This window comes from Callithrix jacchus, chromosome 7, assembly GCF_049354715.1.
Source record: "Callithrix jacchus isolate 240 chromosome 7, calJac240_pri, whole genome shotgun sequence".
Classification (NCBI taxonomy): Eukaryota; Metazoa; Chordata; class Mammalia; order Primates; family Cebidae; genus Callithrix; species Callithrix jacchus.
The window spans coordinates 49,403,329-49,427,982 of NC_133508.1; the positions used below are offsets into that span (position 1 = coordinate 49,403,329).

The window sequence follows — 24,654 nt, forward strand, 5'->3', positions numbered from 1 at the left end:
GTTGTGGTGGCATGGGTTGGGCACTGCCCACAGGTGCCCTGGCTAAGCTCTGCTCTCTCTACCATTGGCATTCAGATATGACTGTTTTCCATGACAGTTTCATGACATACAATCAGCATTGTGGGGAAAGGGCACCTTCCTCTAATCTACAGAGATGCCAAATAAGCCCACTGCCCCTGCTCCCCAGTCTGGGGCTGTCCCCCTATAGTCCTACTGGGCACAGTCGTCTTTGCAATCAGTCAGACGTGGGCTCCAAGCCCAGCCTGCTCCCTTGGCAGCCATGGAATTCTGGGCAGGTGACTTCACTTCTCTGCATCTGTTTCTTTTTCTTTGAAGCAGTTGTGATCCCTGTGTGTGAGTCCTGTGAGGATTAATTGAGATCATCCACGCAGGGCTCCTGGCTTGCTGCTGGCACATGGCAGTGGTATTAGCCACACACACAGTGCTCATATAAACCATGAGGATTAGTCTTGTGCCAGGTCCCTAGGGTGAGCCTTATCTCTCATGCATTAACTCCAGCTGAGACCTCAGCCATGCAGCTACACCCTTAGCCCAGCCCTCGTCCTCCTTCTGGCTCCCCTGAGTATTTAGTTGGTGGCAGAGGCCCTGGGCCACACAGCAGCAGCAGAATGAGGCCCTGATTTGATCACCTTAGTGCCGGGGCCACTGTGTGTCATCATCCGGGGTGATGTCTGCTGTTACCATTTATCTCTCTGGAGGAAGACCGGCACCTGAGGGCCCTGGGGTAGATGGTACTAGAAAGAAACCAAGTGACCAGCTCCCAAAAGTCTGGGGTATGTATCCCATGTATGACATCAGCAGCACTGTGATACCTGGGTTCATATGATCCCCAGGGCCCTGCCTCACCCCCTCTGGCTCACCCCTGTCCCCTACTCTCTCCACAGCTGCCACCAGAATTGTGGATGCAAGAGCTCCCTGCACTTCCCTGGAGTCATGTTTGCAGCTCCTGAGCAGGCTGGCAGCAGTCCCACCCAGGGCCCCATGCCCTACCTGGATGATGACATCCCCTTGCTGGAAGTTGACGAAGAGCCAGGTGAGAGCTGGCATGGGCCTGCCCTGCTCACCCAGCCAGACCCAGCACTGCCTCTGCCAGGGGAGTAATACTTGACAAGTTGGTCCTGAGGCAGGGGGCTGGACAGGATGGCCTGGGAGCTTCCTCACCAAGCATCTGGGCTTCCCTGGAAGTGAGCGTGAATTACAGTGGGCTTTGACGGGCCTCTGCTCTGCCCTGGCAGTGTCACTGGAACTGGGAGACGTGTCCCTGGTATCCGTGTCCCCCGAGGGTCTGCAGCCAGCCTCCAACATGGGCAGCCGCGGCCAGCTCATTGTGCAGCTGCAGGAGCTGCTGCACCACTGGGTCCTGTGGTCAGCTGTCAAGAGCCGCTGGGTGATCGTGGGTAAGTGGGCCCTCTGCCCCTGCCCCCATCCTGCAGTTCCACCCCCAAAACACAGGCACTGGGAGCCCACCCCTCTCGCAGATGCACCAGGTGGGGTCTCTCCTTCTCCAACCCCCCTCCTTCCTGTGTAGAATGAAGCTGGTCCCACGGCAGCGGTTGCTCATTGGCCCCTGCTGTGTGCCAGCCTCACACTGGGCAGCAGAACAGAGCACACATGCCCTGGAGTTAGATCCACTTGAGCCTGGGTCCCAGTTTGGCCACATCCTAGCTGTGTGACTTTGGCTATTCCAGTCTGTGTAGTGTTCAGTTCTGTAATTGAGGATGAGAAGTGTGGCTAGGAAGGCAGCTGTGATTTGAGAGTATGTAAAGACCTCAGCCCAGCACGTGCATGCAGTGAGTGCTCAGTGAATGTGAAGTGCTGTTATCACTGTCGTCTTCAACAGTATTTCAGAGTTGTGTGAGATCAAGTGGTGCACCAGCTCTTCATAAACTATGAGGTGCTCCGAGGTGGTGGCTGCTTCTTGTCCAGGAGTGTCAGCTTATAGCTTATAGTCAAACCCTAGGGGACACCACAAAGCGTCTGATCCCTGGCCCTGGAGGACCATCCCCAGGAAACTTCACCCACGGACTGGCATGCAGGGCCTTGCCCCACTCCCTTAGGACACTCCGGCCCCCACAACCAGAGCAGCTGTCTCACAGCGCTCGGGAGCCCACTGGGAATGCACCAGCTGGGCCCAGCCCCGCCTAGTGTAGCGCCCTTTCCTCACAGGGCTGTTCGTCTCCATCCTCATCCTGTCCCTGGTGTTCGCCAGCCGGCTCCGCCCCGCCAGCCGGGCCCCGCTGCTCTTCCGGCCCGATACCAACATCCAGGTGCTGCTGGACCTCAAGTACAACCTGAGCGCCGAGGGCATCTCCTGCATCACCTGTTCAGGTGAGGCGCTACCTGCCCTCTTGGGTGTCCAGGTCTCAAAGGCTGTTGGTCTGAGAGATGCAGGATCTGGGCTCCCCATTCATGCCTGACCTCAGTTAAGTCCCACTGACCTCTGAGCCCCCATGTTCCCACAGTTCATTCCATAGATGCTTGTGGGTTACCTGCTGGGTGCTGGCTCTGGGGAGTGTGGTGGGTGGGAGGCACAGGCTTCCCAAGCTCAGGAAGTCCACATCCAGCTCAAGGGACTGGTCACTGTAATAGTAGATCTGAGCTTTGGTGGAGGAAGAATAGGGAGTCTTAGAGGCCCACATCATGGAAGGCTTCCTGGAGGAAGTAACATCTAAGCCAAAACTCACAATAATGGGAAGGAGTTAGCCAGGCCCAGAGGGGAGAGGAGGGAAAATTTGGGGTTAGCCAGGCTGGGAGGGGAGAGAAGGAAAGAGGAGGAGTTAACTAGGCTAGGAGGTGAGAGGAAGAAAGGGGTGGGGTTAGCCAGGCTGGGAGGGGAGAGGAGGAAAGGGGTGGGGTTAGCCAGGCTGGGAGGAGAGAGGAGGGAAGAGGAAGGGTTAGCCAGCCTAGCAGGAAGAGGAGGGGTTAGCCCGGCTGGGAGGGGAAAGAAGGGAAGGGGTGGGGTTAGCCAGGCAGGGAGGGGAGAGGCGGGAAGGGGTGGGGTTAGCCAGGCAGGGAGGAGAGAGGCAAGAAGGGATGGGGTTAGCCAGGCAGTGAGGGGAGAGGTGGGAAGGAGTGGGTTAGCCAGGTAGGGAGGGAGTCTAGGCAGAGGAGAGCCACAGAGGTGGGAAGACCAAGACCAAGTTGGAGAGAGGCAGTTGCAGGAGCTAAGGTTGTAAGCTGGTGGGCTGGGCCAGGGCAGGGGGACGGAAGTGAGGGTTCTGGATTTTGTTCTGATCGTCACTGGAGACTAGTCATGGGGTTTAAGTGGAGAAGCGGGGTGATGGAGTCTCCCAGGTGCTGTGTGGAGTGGATTGGGGCACTGGGTGGAGGCTGGGTAGGAGGCTAATGGGGTATTCTAGATTACCCCATGCTGATGGCAGCCATGGTGGAGTTCAGAGGTTTTTAGGAGGTGGTTTCCACAGGGCTTGGTGATGGCGTGGGAGCCAGGAATGAGCAAGGAGGGGAGATAGAGATGGCTCCCTGATTCTGAGGTAGCTGGTCCAGGCCGAATTTTACAGAGGGGGAGTGGAGTGGGGGCAGGCGAAATCAACCCAAGGTCATCCAGCTTTGCCAGGGCAGTTAGAAACCAAATGAGAAGACGCCTGGGTGAGCGCTTCCAGCTCCCGGGAGCAGGTCTGCTGGCTGCTGTAATTGCCTTCGTTTAATTAGGGCGGTGTTCAGATTAACCTGGCCTTCCCCTTGGTAATGGCAGCCAAATGCATGATCATCCACTGCAGCTCCGAGAGGCACTGGGGGAGCCCCTGGAACCTCAGAGCCAGCCTTGGCCACGTCCCCAGCTCCTCTCCCTGCTGCCAGGGTGTGGCCTTGCGCTCCATCACTGCCACCACAGGCTTCCTGCCTGCTCAGAGGGCCTGCTCCCCTTCCGCAGATGGACAAACCCCAAACTCCCCAACAACATCTGGGGCCAGAACCCCACCCACAGCCCAGCCCCTGCCCCCTGTACCTCTTCCTCTGGAACTGCCTCTTGGAGAGACCCCTCCAGAGTACAGCAGAGTGCTTCAGCTTTACAAAGGGCAGGTGAGGCCAGACCCAAACAGGGCTGAGGTCACTCCCTGGGCAGGTCCCTCCACCTCTGCTTTCCACTCCATCAAGTGGGGTTCACGGAACTGCCGCAGGATGGCTGTGAGGATTAGAACTTTGAAGGTGTAGTTTCTCTCATTTCTAATTAAAAAAACTCAAAAGGCTAACGTACAACACTTGAGGCAAAACAGGAATATATGTCTCCCATCATGTCCGCCAGCTGATGACCGTGGCTTTCTAGTCATGCCTGTAAATTGGGTGCAGAGGATGTGACATCCCACCCCTGAGGGAAGTGTGGCATCGTCCCTACCCAACAGAGGGCAGAGTGGCACAGAGAGGGAGAGCAGGGGTGGTTCAATGTTTTTCTCTGGGCAGGCTGATGGTGCCTTTCTCTGGGCCTAAAATTTTTATAAATTCAGTATTTGATTTTTTTAAAAGTTCTTCCTAGTTTTTTTCTGACCCCTGACCACCCCCCTCCAGTCCCTGGGCCCCAGTTCCTGAAACTGTTTCAGATCCCAGCCTCTTCCCTCTGCCCATCAGGCCCAGCCCGGGATGCCCTGCTGTCATTGATGTGGCGTTGGGGGGCAGGTCTGTTTCAGGAGAAGCCTCACAGCCTGCAGAACAACATCCGGACGTCCCTGGAGAAGAAGAGGCGAGGCTCAGGGGTCTCCTGGGCCAGCCGGCCTGAGGCCACCCTGCAGGGTGAGCGCTGGGGATGGGAGTGTGGGGAAATCCTCCCTGGTGCTAGGGTTGGGGGCCCTGTGAGAGGAGCAGGTAGAATTCTTTCTGGATTCTCCTGTAAGAAAAATGTGTGTTCCTGGTCACTGCAGAGGAGCTGGGGAAGGGGGGTGAATTTGGGGCCCTCACCCGCCATCCTGCCAGGACAGTAGGCTCCCCTGACACCCTGGTCTGTGGTGCTCCCCAGGCCCTCCCTGTGCACCAGAGACATCTCCTGAGTGTCGGGGGGTTGGGGGAGTGGCGGGAGTCCCGGGCCCTGAACACTGGCTTATCCCTACTGGAGTCTCCCTCAGAGGTGGGTGGGACAAGGGTACTGGAGGAATCGAGGGAACTCTGTCCATCCCTATCACCCTGTGGCACTGTCACCACCTCTGCCTAACCACTGTCATTCCCAGCGCCAGCCCTATACCATCACTGGCACACCTCACCATAGAACCCTCCATCACTGTCACCTGGGTCACCCATCCCAGTGACTACCACCTCCCCCACCGTCCCTCCCACCCCATCTCAGTACCCACCACCTCCCCCACCATCCCTCCCACCCCATTCCAGTGCCCACCACCTCTCCCACCGTCCCTCCCACCCCATCCCAGTGCCCACCACCTCCTCCACCATCCTCCCACCCCATCCTAGTGTCCACCTTCCCCACCATCCCTGCCACCCCCTCTGTGTGCCCATCACCTCCCTCACCATCCCTTCCACCCTATCCATGTGCCCATCACCTCCCTCACCATCCCTCCCACCCCATCCATTTGCCCATCACTTCCTCCACTATCATTGCCATGGACCTGGTCCAGTAGAGAGGCACAGTCAGCATTGGAGATGAGCCCAAGGCCAGGACTCAGCTCTTTAGTCAACAGAGCTGAGGGTGTCCTGCTTCAGGGTCAGGATAAGTCAGTCAAGGTCAGGTCTGCCCCTCTGTCATCCCTCATTTGTCCATAGATTTCCTGGGCACTGTGTACATCTCTAAAGTGAAGAGTAAAGGCCACCCTGCTGTCTACAGGCTCTCCCTCAATGCCAGCCTGCCTGCTCCTTGGCAAGCTGTTTTGCCTGGGGATGGAGAGGTGCCCTCCTTCCAGGTGAGCCTGGGCTGCCATGAAGCGAGCCACCACCACTGGGGGTGGGGGGCCCTGAGGGCCACACTGTGGGCACTGGCCACATAGGGAGGGAGACACAGCTTTGAGGATGAGGGCCCACTTCCCCACACCAGTCATGTCTGTGACAGGGACCTGCTGAGTGGTAGCAGCGTGGACTTCTGAGTCAGCCAGGCCTGGATTCAAATCCTGGCTCTGCCATTTATTAACTGTGTGTCTTTGAGCAGATTACTTACTCTCTCTGAGCCTCAGTTTCTTCATCTGTGACATGGGGATGCGACAGGCACCAGCCAGCGTTGTTGGAGGTGTGTGAGGTGAGGCGTGTGCAGTACAGAACGCCTGGGCGCAGTCCCTGCTTGGGCAGTGGCAACCAGGAATCTTGCTGCCCTTGGCAGCTGCTCCAGCATGGCAGAAAGGAGTCCCCAAGCACAGACTTGAGTCTTCTCCTTCATGGGGGTCATTTGTGTTTCTTTTCTTTTCTTTGGAGTGGGGTGGACAGGGGCTTGCTCTGTCACCAGGCTGGAGTACAGTGGCATGATCATAGCTCACTGCAGGCTCGACCTCCTGGGCTCAAGGGATCCTCTTATCAGCCTCCTGGGTAGCTACAACCACTGGCACACACCACCATGCCAGCTAATTTTGTTTTTTTGTTTTTTGTAGAGACAGGATCTCTCTGTGTTGCCCAGGCTCATTTGTGTTTCTTTAACATGGTACACCCTCCATGGTGTCAGGGACACGTGCCAATTTTTTTTCTCAGGGTTTATATTTTCATTTGAAAGATGAGGTCTCTAAGGCATTTTCTGCCTCTGAGCCTTTGCACATGCTGTTCCTACTGCCTGAAAAGCTTTTCCTTTGGCTTCGTACGTGGCTGACTCTTTGGTGCTCATTGAGGTCTTGGCATGCCTGTCGGGCCCACACAGTCCTGCCCCAGAACCTTTCTCGCCTTGTCCTCCTCTCCCTGTCATTTGTCCCGTCTTATCTTCCTTGTTCTTGGGAGCCATCACCATTGCCAGCTCCACGAGGGCAAGGGCCATGCCCATCAGAGCCTGGCACAGTTCCTGGCATGGGGCAGACAGTGAGCAATTGTTGAAGGAAGACATGAGGCTCAGAGAGGGAGGAAGGGATTTGCCCAAGTGCCAAACTCAAACCCAGGCCACCCAAGCCTCCGCCCAGGGCTCTGTCCCCGACTACGAGGGTGGGGACAGGGTGAACTATGCTGAGACGGGAGGGGACGGAGCCTGAGGCCGGGCCCAGGCCGAGGCAGCCCCCCCGAGTCATGTGTCTTGTCTCTGTCAACCCACTGCTTAGGTATATAGAGCGCCTTTTGGTAACTTCACCAGGAAGCTGACCGCTTGTATGTCTACAGTAGGGCTGCTCCAGGCGGCGAGCCCCTCCTGCAAGTGGATGCTGACGACCTTGGCCTGTGATGCCAAGCGGGGCTGGAAGTTTGACTTCAGCTTCTACGTGGCCACCAAGGAGCAGCAGCACACCCGGTAACAGAGCCTGGCAGACAAGCCAGTGCCCACCAGCCCCGCTGCTTCTTTGCCCTTTTCTCATTTTTCTCTCTCTTCACATGAGGCATGCCAGCAGGCCCCCCAACTTTTTTTTTTTCTGAGATGGAGTCTCACTCTGTTGCCCTGGCTGGAGTGCTGTGGTATGATCTTGGCTCGCTGTATAACCTCTGCCTCACAGGTTCAAGTGATTCTCCTGCCTCAGCCTCCTGAGTAACTAGGATTCCAGGCATGCACCACACCTGCCTAATTTTTGTATTTTTAGTAGAGATGGGGTTTTGCCATGTTGGCCAGGCTGATCTCAAACTCCTGAACTCAGGTGATTCACCTGCTTCGGCCTCCCCAGGTGCTGGGATTATAGGCATGAGCCACTGCACCCAGCCCTGAGGGAGGCCAGCAGTCCCCTTTAAGAAACTGCCACCCATTTCCACACACTCAGATGGGTCTCTGCTCAGGGCTGGGTAGTGGAGAACATTGGAAAGATGGCAGGCCCAGGAACTGCTCCCCCTCTTGATAGCTCCTCAGGGGTTACAGTGGCCACCTGGTGTCCCTCTAGCACACCCTCTGCCTAGAATGCTTTTCCCCAGCTCCTCACGTGCAAGACAATTTCTCAAGATTTAAGCCACTGTCCAAATATCTCCTGGGAGAGGCTGTCCCTCCCTGAGCACCATGTCCAACCTCTTTCCATATGTCACCCACTGCGCTCCTGGCCCCACTGCCACCTGCCACTATGCTGACCTGCAGTGTCACCTGTCTTCCCACGGGAGCACATGGGCATCTTGTGGTGGTACCTTGACCGTCTCACTTGGTGCCACCTCCCAGCACCTGTCATGGTGTCTGGTGTAGCAGGTGCAGATAAGTACTTGCTGAATGAATGAATGAATGAATGAGTACGCACCGCTCTTCCTTGACAAGGCACTCACCCACACTCTAAATACATCATGAATTCAGAAAATATTTATTGAATGCCCCCGCCCCTTACGCTGGAAGGAGAGTGAGGGGGTGCCTCTGTTGTATTCATCTGCCACAGGCCCAATGCCTGTTAGTGCCTGGTGTGAAATCGGCCCCCACTGCATGCCAAGTTAGAGGCTGAATTCTGTGTTCTCAGGATCTCCATCCCAGCCAGGGGCACATTTTCTGGGGTTTCATTCCCCGTTTTGTAAACACGGCCCTGCATCCATTTATCCGTGGAGGCCATGTTAGCCGAAGGTCTCTCTCTGCCGTTCACGGATTTAACAAACCGTGGGCTCCAACTGTGCCAGCACTGTGCTGGGGATGTGGTAGTGACAAAGACAGATGTGACTCCTGCCCTCAGGCCATCCATCGGGAGAGAGGCAACTAACAAGTAAACAGCAGTGTCATTATAAACTATGATACGTGCTCTGAAAGAAATAGCCCCACTGTCATTGTGGTAGAGAACAGTGGTGTGAGGCCATGCTTGGTGACACAGGGACTGTGGCCTCTGACGGGGCTGGGTGACACTCGGGGACTGTGGGCTCTGATGGGGCTGGGTGACACGCGGGGACTGTGGCCTCTGAGGGGGCTGGGTGACATGGGGACTGTGGCCTCTAAGGGGGCTGGGTGACATGTGGGGACTGTGGGCTCTGATGGGACTCGGTGACACGGGGACTGTGGCCTCTGATGGGGCTGGGTGACAGGAACTATGGGCTCTGTCAGAGCTTGGTGACACAGGGACTGTGGCCTCTGACGGGGCTGGGTGACGTGGGGACTGTGGGCTCTGATGGGGCTGGCTTTAGAGTGTCAAACACTGGAGGCTGTTTGACAGGAGGCTGAACTCTGCATAAGGCTGAGGATGCAGCTTAGAGGCTGGGGAATGGCAGGACATCTCTCGCTGGGTCCTTTCCAGGGTCTCTGACAGGGCTGGCTTTGGAGCGTCAAGCAGCCACAGAAGGCCAAACTCTGCATGAGGCTGAGGGTGCAGCTGGGAGGCTGGAAAATGGCAGGACAGCACCCACGGGGTCCTTTCCAGCCTGGCACCCTGACTCAGGGGTGGGGGCCCCTCTGCCTGTCCTCCCCTGAGCCCCAGGCTGGCCTCATTCTGCACAGACACATCAGTGACCAGGGTTCAGGGAGGCTGCCTAGATGAGCTGGAAACATTCTAGAAAGAACTTTGAGCTGCAGTGGGTCCAATGGTTAGCCAGCTGTTGACCCTGTAGCCCTTCCTCCCTGTGGAATCTAGAGAATTCCTCACTGTTAGGGTTGAGGCGAGGCTGGGGGCTTCTGAGCGGGAACCGCTAGGGTTGGCCCTGGAGTCCTTCCTGAACCCTCATACCCCTGGGGGACAGTTTGAAAGCTGCTGGTCTTCTCCACCCTTCATGCCTCCTATGGGGAGACTAAGGCCCAGAGGGGAAAGACCTTGGCTAGGTTCCCACAATCAGCCTTGGCAGAGGCGGAGCTAGAACAGCCTCCAGACCCCTGGCCCAGGGCACTTCCCCCAGCCCGAGAACAAATCCCCATATAAGGACAGAGCCCAGTCCAGACCCCACTAACCACCAGCCCTAGCCCCAGACCACTGGCCTCACCTTCCCTGACTCCTCCTGGCCTTTCTGGCCTCAGCCCGGCCTCCGTTGCCTCCACAGGAAGCTGTACTTCGCCCAATCCCACAAGCCCCCCTTCCATGGGCGTGTGTGCTTGGCTCCCCCTGGCTGCCTGCTCAGCTCCAGCCCTGATGGACCAACCAAAGGCTTCTTCTTCGTGCCTAGTGAGAAAGGTATGGCAGGGGCACACAGGTAGGGACCTCGGGAGCTGGGCCCCTCCTGCCCTTACAGCTCTGCCTCCCTGTTCCCAGTGCCCAAGACCCGTCTCTCAGCCACCTTCGGCTTCAACCCCTGCGTGAACACGGGCTGCGGGAAGCCAGCGGTGCGGCCGCTGGTAGACACCGGGGCCATGGTCTTCGTGGTCTTCGGCATTATTGGCATCAACCGTACCCGGCAGGTGGACAACCACGTCATTGGAGACCCGGTATGGGGCTTGCATCGGGCAGATGCCGAGGGCTCAGCTGCAACAGACTTGCAAATAAGCACCTGCCCAGGGAACCATGTCCAGCGCCTCCCACCCCCTCTTGGCTCCTCGATGGCTCTTCCAGTCCAGACAGAACCCCCTTGGGCTCCTGGGGGCCCTGTTCTTCTTGAGGACTCAGCAGCGTCCACCTCTTAGACTCACCCGGGAATCTGGGTTTAGGGCCCAAGGGGGCTGCCTGCCTGTGAGGGACTAGAATGGAGAGAGGGTGGTCCAGGTGTGGACACCTCCTTGCCCTCCCCGGCCCTCCCCCTTGCTCTGAGCTCAGCCGTGGCTTTCTCCTCTCTAGGACGCCCCTCCTTCACATGTACTCCTGGCCATTTTGAACTGGGCATAGTGGGTGCGGGGATTCCTGGGAGGAAGGATGGCTGGGTATACCCTGCCTTTAGTAGTCACAGCGCAATGGGGTATACAGGAATGGCAGCGGTGAAGTAAGTCGAGAGCAAGGTGGAGTCAGAGGAGATTGTGTGTTCAGTCCACACTGGGTGTCTGCAGGCACTCAGAGCAGGGCCAGGGGACCAGGCAGGTGCTGTGGGACAGTGAGGATGTGGCTGTCTGGGAGGGTGGGGAGAAAAGGAAGAAGTCCAGGTAAGGTGGGGGGGGCAGGGGAGGAGGGGAGCCGTAGTGGCCTGTGTGGCATCGCTGGGGCTGGGGGTGAGCACTCAGGACTGAGTCCGCGTCTCACTGAGCGGCCTGGGCCGGCTTGTGTCTCCTTGGGAAAGGGCAGCGTTGTCTATGACAGCAGCTTTGACCTCTTCAAGGAAATTGGGCACCTGTGTCGTCTCTGCAAGGCCATCGCAGCCAACTCCGAGCTGGTGAAGCCGGGCGGGGCCCAGTGCCTACCCTCAGGTGCGTGGGTTTGGGGGAGCTGGTTCCTTCGAGGGAGGATGGACTGACATGGGAGGCACAGAGGCCGTGGGCCAAGGTAGACAGCCCGAAGGACACAGTGCCTGGCGTGTGGGTGTATTGCAGGTGTGTATCTGTGCTGTGTGTGTCCACACCAGGGTGGGGTGTGTGCCGGCAATCAAGGGTTTTCAGATGTGAGCAGGCTTGTGTGTGAACGGGACTAGTGCAGAGGTGCGCATGTGTGGGATATGGGGCACACCTGCAGGGGTAGCTTTTCCAAAATTGGGGTTGGGGCCAGGGGCTGGTCCACAGCCAACCTGGAGGAGGCCACTGCAGGGGTATCCCTGGGAGGGCCCCACATGTCATGTTCCACCCCAATGGCAAATGCGTGTTGTAGGTTTCCCAATGGCGTTGCCACTGGTTACAAACACTTTAAGCCTCGGAGGTAGGTGAGTGCGTGGGCACAGGTGTGACGGGGTGGACTGGCTCTTCCAAGGCCACCACCCACTCCCTTTCTTGTCTCTCCTGCAGGCTACAGCATCTCTTCCTTCCTGCAGATGCTGCACCCTGAGTGCAAGGAGCTGCCTGAGCCCAACCTGCTCCCGGGGCAGCTGTCCCATGGGGCAGTGGGCGTCAGGGAGGGCCGCGTGCAGTGGATCTCCATGGCTTTCGAGTCGGTGAGCCTGGGCAGCCTCTCTGGGCACTGTGATGCATACTTGCCCCATGTGTGCCACCTCTGATCCCAGATCAGGGGGAGATGCTGAGGCCCAGAGAGGTGGAGTGACTTACCTGAGGTCACACAGTTAGTGGGTGTCAGTGTCAAGTGCTTAACCAGGCCACCTGACTGAGTTCTGCCCTTCCTTCCCCTTGGGTGGCCTGCCAGTTCCCTTCCACCCACTCTTCTCCTTTCCTCCCTCTCCACTAACCGGGTATCCATGGTATTTTTTAGTCTCTAGTCTGTAGGGGCCGGTAGAAGTCGAGGATGCCCCCCTCTGCCACTGTGGGAAGCCAGGTCAGGGCCCCAGACCCTGGCAGCCTCCCTCAGGGAGGCCAGGGGACCGGCCATCCCTTATACCTCCCTGCTGCCTCTGTCACCCCTGGATGCTCCCTGGGCTCTGCCCAAGGAGGCATAGGCACACACCTGTGCACATATACACACATACACACAACCCACACACGCCGGTGGCTGGTTTATTTTACTTAGTGCCAGGTTCATGGGCACTGTGGGACCTTTCTGCCCTGGCACGTGGCTCTCCCAGGCTTGGCAAGACCATCCCTGCTGCCTCCATGCAGACATCTGGGCTCAGTCCTCACTGGGATCCTGGTGTGCTCTGTGTCCTTGAGCAAGTTACTCATCCCCTCTGGCCTCCTCTAGAGAAGAGGGTTAAAGGTCCCTTCAGCCCTCTGGCAGGTGTGGAGATAAGAACACACGGGAAAGCCTGGGGAGTAAGAACAAATGTGACAGGTTACGGGGGGAGGTGACTCTTCTCTGGCCCCCGCCCTGACTTCCTTCCTACTGTTTGTTTGACTCACTGTACAAGCAAGGAAACCACTGGCCACCAGCCACCAGCCAGGAGGGCCTCAGAGCCCTCAGCAAGACCCTAGGCAAACGCAGACACCAGTTCAAAGCCCCAGATGGGTTTTTAAAGATTGTTTGTTTCTTTATTTATTTTACTGTAATATAAAATTGACCATCTTAACCGGTTTTTTTTTTAGCCACTCACTCTGTCACCCAGGCTGGAGTGCAGCAGCACCATCTTGGCTCACTGCAACCTCCACCTCCTGGGTTCAAGTGATTATTCCACCTCAGCCTCCCCAGTAGCTGTGACTACGGGTGCATACCATCATGCCTGGCTAATTTTTTCTTATTTTTTATTTTTTGGTAGAGATGGGATTTCACCATGTTGGCCAAGCTGGTCTCAAACTCCTGACCTCAGGTGATTCACCCACCTTGGCCTCCCACAGTGCTGGGATTACAGGTGTGAGCCACCGTACCCGGCCCAAACCATTTTTAAGCATACAATTCAGTGACGTTAAGTATGTTCACACTGTTATCCAACCATTAACACCATCGACTTCCAGAACTTTTTTCATCTTTCCAAAGTGAAGCTCTGTCCCTATTAAAAACCAACTCTCCCCCTCCCCTTCCCACAGCCACTGGTACCCACCATTCTACTTTCTCCATGAATTTGACAGCTCTAGGGAGCCTCATGTGAGTGGAATCATATGGCTTTTGTCCTTTGGTAACTGGTTCATTTTCTTTTTTTTTTTTTTTTTCCGAACTGGAGTTTTACTCTGTCACCCAGTCTAGAGTACAGTGGAGTCATCTCGGCTCACTGCAACCTCCACCTCTCGGGTTCAAGCGATTCTCCTACCTCAGCTTCCCGAGTAGCTGGGATTACAGGTACACGCCACCATGCCTGGCTAATTTTTTGTATTTTTAGTAGAGATGGGGTTTCACCATGTTGGCCAGGCTGGTCTCGAACTCCTGACCTCGGTGATCCACCCGCCTCAGCTTCCCAAAGTGCTTAGATTGCAGGTGTGAGCCAATGCTCCTGGCTGGTGACTGGTTCATTTTATTCGGTATTAGGTTCATTCATGTTGCACCATATATCAGAACTCACCTCCCTCTGCAGGCTGAAGCCCCAGGCAATTCCAGGGAGGAGAGAGTTCCCCACTCAGGCTTACCACATGGCAGGGCACCCACTTCTAGGCTGACCCCACCAGCCCTCAGACGCACCTGCACGTGCACACACATACACACGGACTCCTGTGAACTGGCTTATGCGCAGCAAGAGCAGAATTGATAAGCAGATACCTTAAGAACCTTCTAGAGCAGGGCAAGTGCCTGTTTCATCCGTGAGCACCCCTCAGGGCTGGGCACTGTGGGCCAGCCAGGCTTCTCCTGCTCTTGCAATTCCCAGTCTCACCCTCCAGGGCCAGGCAGGTTTCCAGGCAGTGACAAGAGCTGGGGAAGCACTGAGGGTTTGGAGACCCCAAAGGAGGCCCACCTTGGGGCATCAAGGAAGGCTTCCTGGAGGAGACAGGACCCCAGAAAACCTTGAAGGATGAACAAGAACTGGCTGAGCAGGCAGAAGGAACAGCATGCGCTCTGCGTGGACATGAAAGCATGGGGGGGCCCTGCGAGCTGAAGGGAGTTCTGGTGGGCCAGGACCGTGGTTGCATCTGGACCAGCGCTGCCGTAACAATCACATGATGCCTCCAGAAGCTGGTCGGGACTCGTTTTGGATTGAATCATCATTCATACCCTCCCCAAAACACACAGCACTCCACTAGTGGCCACAGAACAAACTGGGTGGGCCACATAGCCCCTGCCTGTCTCACCAGCTCCTCTCTCTCCCCACAGACCACGTACAAAGGCAAATCCTCCTTCCAGACATACTCGGACTACCTGCGCTGGGAGAGCTTCCTCCAGCAGCAGCTGCGGGCCTTCCCTGAGGGCTCAGCCCTGCACAGGGGATTCCAGACCTGTGAGCACTGGAAGCAGATCTTCATGGAAATCGTAGGCAAGCGGCAGCCCCGCCCCTCCACCCTGGGCATGCAGGGGCTGAGGCAGAGGGACCTGGGGCAGGGAGGGTGCGAAGCAGCCTTTGTGAGCCACACTCTCCGTCCTGACCAAGAGCCCTGGGGAAAAGAAGTGACACAATGGCCAGAACACTCATCAGAGGCCGGAGTTTGGGTCCTCTCCTGTTAGGGGCATTTGGCCATCTTCTCTGATCTGGACTTTGGCCACCTAAAAAGTAACAGGCCAGGCGCGGTGACTCATGCCTGTAATCCCAGCACTTTGGGAGGCTGAGGTGGGCGGATCACAAGGTCAAAAGATCGAGACCATCCTGGCCAACATGGTGAAACCCCCTCTCTACTAAAAATATAAAAATTAGCTGGGCATGGTGACACGTGCCTGTAGTCCCAGCTGCTCAGGCAGCTGAGGCAAGAGAATCGCTTGACCCGGGGAGGCTGAGGTTGCATTGAGCCAAGATCACACCGCTGTACTCCAGCCTCCAACAGAGCAAGACTCCGTCTCAAAAAAAGAAAAAAGCATCAGTCATGACCATGATGGCAGCTGCCAGTTACCAGCCCCCCGTAGGTGCCAGGCTCTGGACTGAGGGCCTGACCTGTGTTCTCTTCAACTCCAAACAAGGCCTGTGGGGTAGGTCTTGTTATGACCCCATTTTACAGGTGGAGAATTGGAGTCTCAGAGAGGTCAAGGGCTCACCCCAGCAGCACAGCTGGCTGCAGTCACCCATAGAGCAGTGCACTGAGGCCCTGTTCTCCCTTGCAGGGGTGCAGAGCGCCCTGTGTGGCCTGGTGCTGTCCCTGCTCATCTGCGTGGCCGCGGTGGCCGTGTTCACCACCCACATCCTGCTCCTGCTACCCGTGCTCCTGAGCATCTTGGGTACGTGGGTGAGAGGCTGGCAGGAATCCAGTTGGTGAGGACGGCAACAGGCAGGGTCTCCCTGATGGCCTCCAGATAGCAAGTTTCTCTGAACCCTTCACTGTCGCTGGAGGCTTCCCCTCCCACACCCCATGTCAAAAGACCTGCCGGTGCCATCTGGGGCACTGGCTTATAGGTCTGTCTTTCCCGCACGTCTGTGCTCCCGAGCAGAGCTGGGGTACCCAGGTAGTAGCCCTCAGCTCAGTGAAGTGTTGTTACACTTGACCCCTCCCTGGGGGGCCTCCTCAGTGTGCCTTGTCCCTCCTGTCACCTGAGGGTGGGGCTGGACTCCAGACGTCCCTGTTCCCCTAAGTCCTCCGGGGCAGGAGTCCAAGCTGCCTCCCTTGCTGTCCCCTCACAGGCATCGTGTGCCTGGTGGTGACCATCATGTACTGGAGCGGCTGGGAGATGGGCGCGGTGGAAGCCATCTCCCTGTCCATCCTTGTTGGCTCCTCCGTGGATTACTGCGTCCACCTGGTTGAAGGCTACCTGCTGGCTGGAGAGAACCTGCCCCCCCACCAGGCTGAGGTGAGCACCCTGCCTGCCTTACCCTCCTACCACCCACACTGGGTCTTTCAGCTCAGTGCAGCTGAGGGACCCTCAAGGGCAGCTGGACACCCCGGTACCAGGACCCACACGCAGGCTGCGTTCTAGGACCTAAGATTTCCCAAAGCTGATCCTCAAGCCTCAGGGCATCAAGTTCTAAGGTCCACTCCCCCCCAGCCTCAGTCTCCCCAGGTGAGCAATGAGAGGGTTGGACCAGACACAGGATTCTAAGGACCCTTCCTTCTTCCCATTGCCCCAAGTCCATGGCTCATTCTCCTTCCAGCCATGACCCAGAGGCCACAACTCTGCTCCAGCCCCTGGTGGCTTGGTGAGGACATATTTACATACTCAGTGACAAAGGATCTGGGCCTAGTAACAACTTTTTTCCTTAGTTAGGAATTGCACTGGTGTGAAAACATTCACAAATATGTAAAAATCAAATCAGTTACACATTTAACTGCCTGTGGTCAAAGGAACAAAATGAGTTCCAAGCAGGGCTCCCATTTATGAGGACCTACTGTGCAGACTTTAGCGTCCTGTTGCCATAGCAACACCCACTGTGTGCCTGCCCTCCCAGCCCTGTGAGGTCGCTTGCAGCTCTCATCCCAGTTACAGAGCAGGAACCCAGCCTGGGGTGGGGGTGCATGATTCCCCAGGTGTTGGCCAGAGGGGTCCCATGTGCAGGCCGGGCCCCCAGCTCTCTTCTCACCCCCAGGATGCCCGATCGCAGCGCCAGTGGCGTACACTGGAGGCCGTGCGACACGTGGGCGTGGCCATCGTTTCCAGTGCCCTCACCACGGTCATCGCCACAGTGCCCCTCTTCTTCTGCATCATCGCCCCATTTGCCAAGTTCGGCAAGATCGTGGCACTCAACACGGGCGTGTCCATCCTCTACACGCTGACCGTCAGCACTGCCCTGCTGGGCATCATGGCGCCCGGCTCCTTCACCCGGACCCGGACTTCCTTCCTCAAGGCCTTGGGTGCTGTGCTACTGACAGGGGCCCTGGGGCTGGGCGCCTGCCTCGTGCTCCTGCGGAGCGGCTATAAAATCCCCCTGCCCGCAGGGGCCTCCCTATAGCCCGGACCGGGCTCTGGACACTTGCACCTTTGGTCCCATGGGTGGGAGACAGGAGCTGCTTCCCAGCTGGGCTCCGGCTAGCTGTGTCCACAAGCCTGGGCCTGGGGCCAGCGTGGAGGCTGACATCCATACAAATGGTGTGGACCATGCTGCCTTTTTGGAGCTGGGAGTTGGAGATGGCCGCCACCCCACAGGCCGGGCTGCTGGCAGCTACGCTAGGCTTTTTGCCCAGTGGCAGAAGAAACCAGCCCTCCTTCCATGCCCGGTCACCATGGGGGTCAGGTGACTTTTGTAGGGGATCTCCCTCTTACACTGCCTCAGTGCTCACAGCCTTCTGGTGTGGATGTTACAGGGTGGCCCCCATTCTACTGATGTGAAAACTGAAGCACCAGGACACAGTGACTGCCCTGTCGCTGGATCGGTGGCAGAGCCAGAGCTGCCTCCGAGTCCCATGCTGCCCTTGGGGTCTTGCAGGACGAGCACAGTGGATTTGGTGTGGGGGGGGAGCCTCACACCCCCTGGCCCCCCATAACCCTCCCCTTCAGCTTTATGGCGGCCAGTGCTGAATGGCCCTGTGGCCCTCCCTGGGCCTTTTGGTCCTGGCCAGAGAAGACAGAGGGACCTGGCTTGGGCTTCTGCATGTCCTACCCCTGGCCGCAGTCTCAAGGGACCCCTTGAAGGCCCTCTTTGGGGGCTGTGGGGCTCAGCATAGCTTTCCTCACAGATCCAAGCCCTCATATTTCCTACCTACTCCAAGTGGATGTTTTAGCGGGTGGCCGCTGTGGCGAGGAGCTGCCATGCCTGCCACCTGCTCATGGCAGAGGGTTCCTATTAAAGTGACGTGGGATTGTAGATGCTGCTGTTAACATGAGCGTTTTAAGCACTGCTGGCTCCACCACATTTCTCAAGTTGAAGTGTGACTGTGTGCACTGCCCATCCTGAAGCTGGCACAAAGGCTGGGGCTCGCACTGGAGGGAGCGGGGGTGGGCTGGAGGGTGCCGACCCTCCTGGAACAGATCACAGGATGCTCTGGGGGAGGTGGGGTTCAAGAGATTCTTCTCTTTAAAGGGTCCAACTGACTCCACAGAGGGGCATTTTGAGGCTGCCTTTGGCGTGCCAAGTATGGTGCTGGGCACTGAGCTCTTTCCCTGGGGATGGACATTGCCACTGCGCTTGATGAGTGTGGACTCGGACTGAGCTAGAATGAATCCCTGAGGGTAGGAAAGACATCAAAGGTGGTTTCCAGGCCAGCCCTCCTGGCCTTCTGTAAATACTAACTGGGGGCCTGAGGATGCAAGGCAGACATGCACCATGGCGTCCTCCACTTAGCAAGTGTTTGTTGAGGGACTGTTAGACCTTGGACCCACCATGCATGGTGAAGAATGACATCAAGCAAACAGTGAGTGAGCCTAGCTGACGGCACTGACTGCTAGAGGCTCTCTTCAGGGTTTGTGTCTGTGTCCCGGGGCTGCCATAAAAAAGCTCCACACACTATGTGATTTCCGCAACAAGAGTTTCTTCTCACTGTTCCGGAGGCTGGAAGTCCAAAAGCAAGGTGTTGGCAGCGTTGGTTCCTCCTGCAGGCTTTCGTGGACAGTGTTGCCTGCTCTTCTGGCTTCTGCTGGTTGGTAGCAAACCAGCCTTGCAGTTCCTTGTCTCTGCGTCACTCTAGCCTCTGCCTCTATCCTCAAGTGACCTTCTTAGTCTGTTTCTCTGTCTACGGCACCTTCTTTCTAAAAGGGACACCAGGCATATTGGATTAGGCCCCACCCTAGTGACTTCATCTTAATATGATCATCTGTAAAGACCCTATTTTCAAGGAATCTCGCATTCACGGGTACCGGGAGTTAGATCTTCAGCATCTCTCTCCGGGGACACAGCAGGGTTCTCACGTGTGAGCTCACTTGTTAACCATGAAGAGTAGGTGCAGTCACACCTGTTTTGCACACAGGGCAGCCAAGGATCTGAGATTGACTTGCGGGGATCACGCAGCCACACAATGGTGGAGCCAGGCACCGAGCCCCACCAGCCTGTCCCCCGGTGTATCCTCAGCCATTAAGATTCACAGCCTCTCAGTACAGTCTAACAAAGGCTGATGATGGTTACAGGGTTGTCTGAGGTTGGTGATCAGATCAAGAGGCCCATTCTTAGAAAATCCAGAATGAGAACCCTTGTGTTTGTACAATGCTTCATACCTGGGCATCTTCCCATCCAACATCTGGGAAACCTGGATGCTGGGAGGCCCAAAAGCAGTCACTGAGGGGAAGGACCATGCACCTAAGCACACAGCCCTGAAGGGCCTGATCACGGCACAGGCCGGGCTCTGACCTGGGACCTGCTGGCAGCGGTCCCCAGATGTGCATGAGGCCACATCTGCAGGATCAATCCTCATCCAAATGACCACCCATGCATCGAGTATGGGACAGGCTGGTGGGAGGAGGCCTGGTAGTAGCAGTGGGGAGGGGAAGGGGCTGGCAAATAGGATGCCCCAGGAGGTGCTTAGAAAAAGATCTACATTTCCAAGTACTTGTCCTGAGAACTTCCCCAAAACTTAGTTTTAATATGGAGATAGAATCATTTGCATATCATTTGCATGTCATTCAAATAATGCCCATTTGGCTGGGTACAGTGGCTTGACCTATAATCCCAGCATTCTGGGAGGCCGACGCGGGTGGATCACAGAAGGCCAAGAGTCCAAGACCAGCCTGGCCTATGTGGCGAATCCCTGTCTCTACTAAAAATAGAAAAATTAGCCAGGTATGGTGGTGCACATCTGCAGTCCCAGCTACTTGGGAGGTTGAGGCAGAAGAATCGCTTGAACCTGGGAGGTGGAGAGTGCAGTGAGCCGAGATTTGGCCTAGGAGACAGAGTGAGACTGTCTCAAACAAAAACAAAGAATGCCCATTTGTGAAGAAACCCTCGTCTCACCCCTCTCCTTTTGCGGTACAGCTCCTCTTCCTTCCCCTGGCCTCTGCCTTTTCAGGGTGTTGCGGGGGTGCTGGGCGGGCAGGTCTAGGGTGGAGGAGGCAGGCCCTGTGTCACTGTCATCTTCCTTAGGGTAGCAAGGGCTCCGTGGCACCTGTACACCTCTGATGCATCCCTCACGACTTCTGCAAGTGGAGTTCCCGTTTCACAGATGAGCACTCAGAGGTCCAGAGGGGAAAGAGCGCGCACCCAGCAGGCTGCCCGGCAGCTTCCCTCCCCGCCAGCCTCCAGCCAGGCTCACCCCTGGGGATGGCATTCTCAACTTTAGGTCTGCGTCTCCTCATCAAAGCTAACCTGTCCGGCCCCGTGTGTGTTTTTCCTCCAGGAGCTGGGCCAAGACCAGGTTCGGGGAAGGCCGTGAGTGGGAGTTTCCAGCACTCTGGTCATACAACTGGTTGCCTACTTACCTCCAAATAGATCCCCCTTCATCTTGTTTGTGAATACTGGCGCCACAGGGACCCAGAGGCACTAACTCCCACGTAAAGAACCTTGACCTTTGTTTGCCACTGATGCACAGCTCACAGTCTTAACGAGCTTTGCTGAGTGTTAATGAGATGCTCTTTGTTAGCTCGGGCACAGCAGGTAGCCCGAGGTCTGTGAGGAAGTGCAGGCATTTAGCATGACAAGGTGGCAGCATGTGGCACAGAGGAGGGGCCGAAGGCACTAGGAGAGGAGGAGAGCTAGGGCAGAGGGACCTCTACCTCCTGCCAAGGTTCCCTGAGTCCCTGCTTCTTTCTCCCTCCCCTTGGAGACCAGGAGGTATCAATGCGTGCCCATGTGTGTGGAGTGCCTGCTTTGCCTGGGCAAGAATCTGTGCGTTCTCAGGACTCTTGAGAGCATTCATCAGAGAGAACGCTTTTGCTCTATTTCACTGCTAAGCAACTGAAGCCCAGAGACATGAGCTGTGTCCAGGTCCACCCCCTCACCTCCCGAGCTGACAAGGAGCCTTGAGAAAGGACAAAGCTATGCTCACTTCCATGTCTACCCAAGAAAGCTAGACTTCATCCTGGAGGGAATCAGGATTACAGTGAAAGGCTTTTAACAACAGAAGACCATTTGATGTTTATCTACTCAGTAAAGATCTACAGGGTTGATAACACACTACTGCCTGGGCTAAGGGGACACCGGCTGTCACGTGTTGGTGGTGGCCAGAGTGGAGAGTAATTTGGCAGTAACTATCAAAATTACATTCTCACGTTCTTTTGATACAGCAATGCTGCTTCTGAGAATCTATCCTGCTGCTAAACTTACTACGCTGGCCAAGTGCAAAGTGACTCACTAGAAGCTTGTCCAGTGCAGCAAAGGGCTGGGAGCCCCCACACATCCATTGGCACAGGGATGGTGGAACATTCTGTAGCTGTTTTAAGAATGAGGAAGTGTTCTGTATAACAACATGAAAAAATTGCCAAGATACATTAAATGGTGGGGGGGGGGAACTTGCAGAACAGTGCGTGAAATATGCTAGCTTATGTGTAAAAAAAAAATGGCTGGGTGAGAGAACATGTACTCACTTTTGCTTGCATATGCATAAATAAATTCTGAAGAAAACAAGAAAAATGGAAACAGTGCTTACCTGTGTGTGCAGGGAGAGTGGTACTAGGCAGATGGCAGAACGTGACGGGAGGAAGGTTTTATAAATCTTTCTACACTCTTGGATTTGTTTTTTTACTACAGAAATGTATTATCTAGATGATATTTTGTAAGCAGGGGAGAAACGTGGCTGTCGTTTGCTCCTTAGAAAGCTCTCTCTGGCTGCAGGATTGAGGATGGAGGAGAGAACAAGCAGTGAGGAAGGAGAAAAGGAGCGTACCCCCTGCTCAGAAGTCATCAGCAAATGTCAACTGACTTGCTCTGCCCTGGAGGCATTGCCAGGAGATGCTGGGATGGGCACCAGGCACCCTCCCTGCCTTCCCTGAGCAGGAATGAGGTGAGACCTCCCTGCCCTGCTCCAGAGCCAGAGTCCCAGTCAGAGGCTTTGGAGTGATCAGCAGCATGACATTGCCTGATGCTGCTCCCTTGCCCACCCTTGTAGTTGAGCAGAGCGGGTGCTTCAGAGGGGGCCACACAGGGTAACAGAAAGAGGCCGGAGTTTGGATGCAGCCATCCTGTGGTGTAGTCACAGAACCCTTCCTTACCCTGTGTTATATGTAAATTTTTGGTGCTGCAAAAGAAGAAACACTCAAATAAAAATTTTCTCAGCAAGGCAATTTACTTCTGCAGAAAGTTGCATCTCACAGATGGAGCAATGGTGAGCACACACCCAGACAAGGGAGGGGAGGGGTTCTTATCCCTGACGTAGGTAGCCCCTACTGCTATGTCGTTCCCCTAGTGGCTAGGGTTGGACTGCACAGTCTAAGCTAATTCTGACTGGCTATTTTAAAGGGAGCAAGGGTTTGAGCCAGAGTGGTGGGGTGAGCAGTTTGGTGGGAAGGATAGTTACAGAAAAGGTATCTAAAGTTGACTCAGGTCAAAGCAGGTTACCAGGGGAACAGATAAGAACTACTGATTAGAACTGGTGGGAAAGTTGTTTACTAAAACTAGGGGTAAGGGGGCAAAGAAAACCAGGAAGTTAAACTTTGAAATTGAGAACAAACAACAGGGGATCTGAACATGCTGATACATTAGTTCTTTGGAGAAGATCTCAGAACTCCCTGTACTTAACAATTTACAGGCTAAAACCTTTGAAGAAAAATTCATTACATCTTACACCTCCATTAACTGTGTGGATGTGGGCAAGTCACATACCCCATCTTAACCTATTTGCCCATCCATTCAGTAGAATAATACCCATCATGCATGTTTGTGTTTCAATAAGATGATGTTTGCCAAGGGCTTGGCCACAGCAATACCTCTAAAGCCATCACCCCACCATCATTGTTATAAAACAGATTTGCCCCAACTCAAGACAGCATTTATACACTTGGAATTGCACGGCACTTCAATAAACAGGCACTATTCTGTCCCTGGCTGGTCCCTCTCCAGCTGCTGGTGGGATAGGTTTTCTTGTCCTAATGATGTCACGCCCAACCATGTGATTTTTGTTGTCTCTGGGGATGTTGTCGAGAGCCAGGCCAGTGCAGGCTTGTAGTTCCTGTCCGAGGAGACTTCCCTCTGCTTCTGTGCCTCCCTGGGAAGAGCAGGCCCACTGGATCCAGCAGGTTGAAAGACACATGGAACTGACTTGACCCAACGTGTGGCCTGGAGCCAAGTTGCACTGGTCCTGGTGTAGGTCAACTGATTCCCAGCTGACGCCCGTAAGTAACTGTCATGCAAAGCCATGGAGTTTGAGGGATTTGTTACACAGTCTTACTGCAGCAATAGTTGCCTGAAGCATTGCCTGTTGCCTCCAGAATTAAGTTGAGGTTACTTCATCCAGCCTTCCAGGTCCTTTAAGGTCTCACTGACCCGAATTTTTATCTCTTGCCACTGCCTCCATGTTGCACCTCAGGCCTCAGGGGAACCAACTTTTCAGTTCCTTAGTCATGCCGAGCTGTGGCTCCCTCACTGCCTAAACACTCCTCCTGCACCTGCTACACCTTCATAGCCTCTCCTTCTCCTTCAGGACGCAGCTTCCTCCAGGAAGCCTTCATTAGTCCCAAGTCTGGGTTAGTCATATTGGGATATGACCACACAGCACTGCACTTCCCCTGCCCTGTGTTGTTAATGACCTGTTACTTGGCTCTCTCCCCACATATAGTCTATTCATCATAAAAATCTATTGACTGGATACATTTTGTATCCCTTCAAGCCTCCATCTGCCTTTCTGTACAACGGGAACAATCTCATCAGAACTGGGGCAGAGCAGTGTCCTGGCTTGGCCTGGCTGCAGCTGGAGGAGCTGGCACCGCATCTGTCACTCTCCAGCCACCTCTGCCCACGCTTCCCTGCTTCCCATCCTCCTTCTGCCTCTTCTTCAAGGAACTCCAGGTGAAAATGCAGATTGTCAGCAGAAGATGAATGCCCAGGACTACCTGACGGGATGCTGCTTGTACTTACCTGGTTTCCGTGGGGAGATGAGAAGAGCTTCCTACAGGGCTGTCCCTGGCCACTCCACTCTGCCTGCTGGGGCGCCTTCAGGGCTGATCTGCCTTCCCTCAGAGGGAGCAGGCAGAAGCCAGAGCAGAGGGATTGAGGGAGGGAAGCTGAGCTATAACCGAGTCCCTTCCACAGGCCTCCTCTCCAAAAGCTCACTTCCTCCCAAACACCCACCTCGTGAAGAAGGTGCACCCCACTTCTCAGACGGGAAAGTGACTCACCCACTTTCACCGAGTGGTGGGATCGAAACCCAGGCCAGCTGAC

At 55.7% G+C, this 24,654-nt stretch overlaps 1 protein-coding gene across 6 annotated transcripts in view; it reads left to right on the top strand.

The window, feature by feature from the left end:
* DISP3 (dispatched RND transporter family member 3) overlaps positions 1–18,222 on the top strand; it is a 58,289-nt gene extending 40,067 nt beyond the window's left edge. For 3 of the 6 annotated variants that reach the window (XM_035307725.3, XM_035307723.3, XM_035307722.3), the window contains 14 exons: positions 906–1,054; positions 1,257–1,418; positions 2,188–2,349; positions 4,603–4,764; positions 5,743–5,879; positions 7,203–7,387; positions 10,006–10,136; positions 10,215–10,387; positions 11,167–11,293; positions 11,822–11,967; positions 14,658–14,817; positions 15,594–15,707; positions 16,108–16,274; positions 17,008–18,222. In XM_035307725.3, coding sequence (XP_035163616.1) covers positions 906–1,054; positions 1,257–1,418; positions 2,188–2,349; positions 4,603–4,764; positions 5,743–5,879; positions 7,203–7,387; positions 10,006–10,136; positions 10,215–10,387; positions 11,167–11,293; positions 11,822–11,967; positions 14,658–14,817; positions 15,594–15,707; positions 16,108–16,274; positions 17,008–17,370 — 2,338 coding nt within the window. In that variant the 3' untranslated portion in view covers positions 17,371–18,222. The remainder of the gene's footprint in view (positions 1–905; positions 1,055–1,256; positions 1,419–2,187; positions 2,350–4,602; positions 4,765–5,742; positions 5,880–7,202; positions 7,388–10,005; positions 10,137–10,214; positions 10,388–11,166; positions 11,294–11,821; positions 11,968–14,657; positions 14,818–15,593; positions 15,708–16,107; positions 16,275–17,007) is intronic. The other 3 variants (XM_078330374.1, XM_035307727.3, XM_035307726.3) reach the window with 1 other exon arrangement.
* The last annotated feature ends 6,432 nt before the right edge of the window (positions 18,223–24,654 follow it).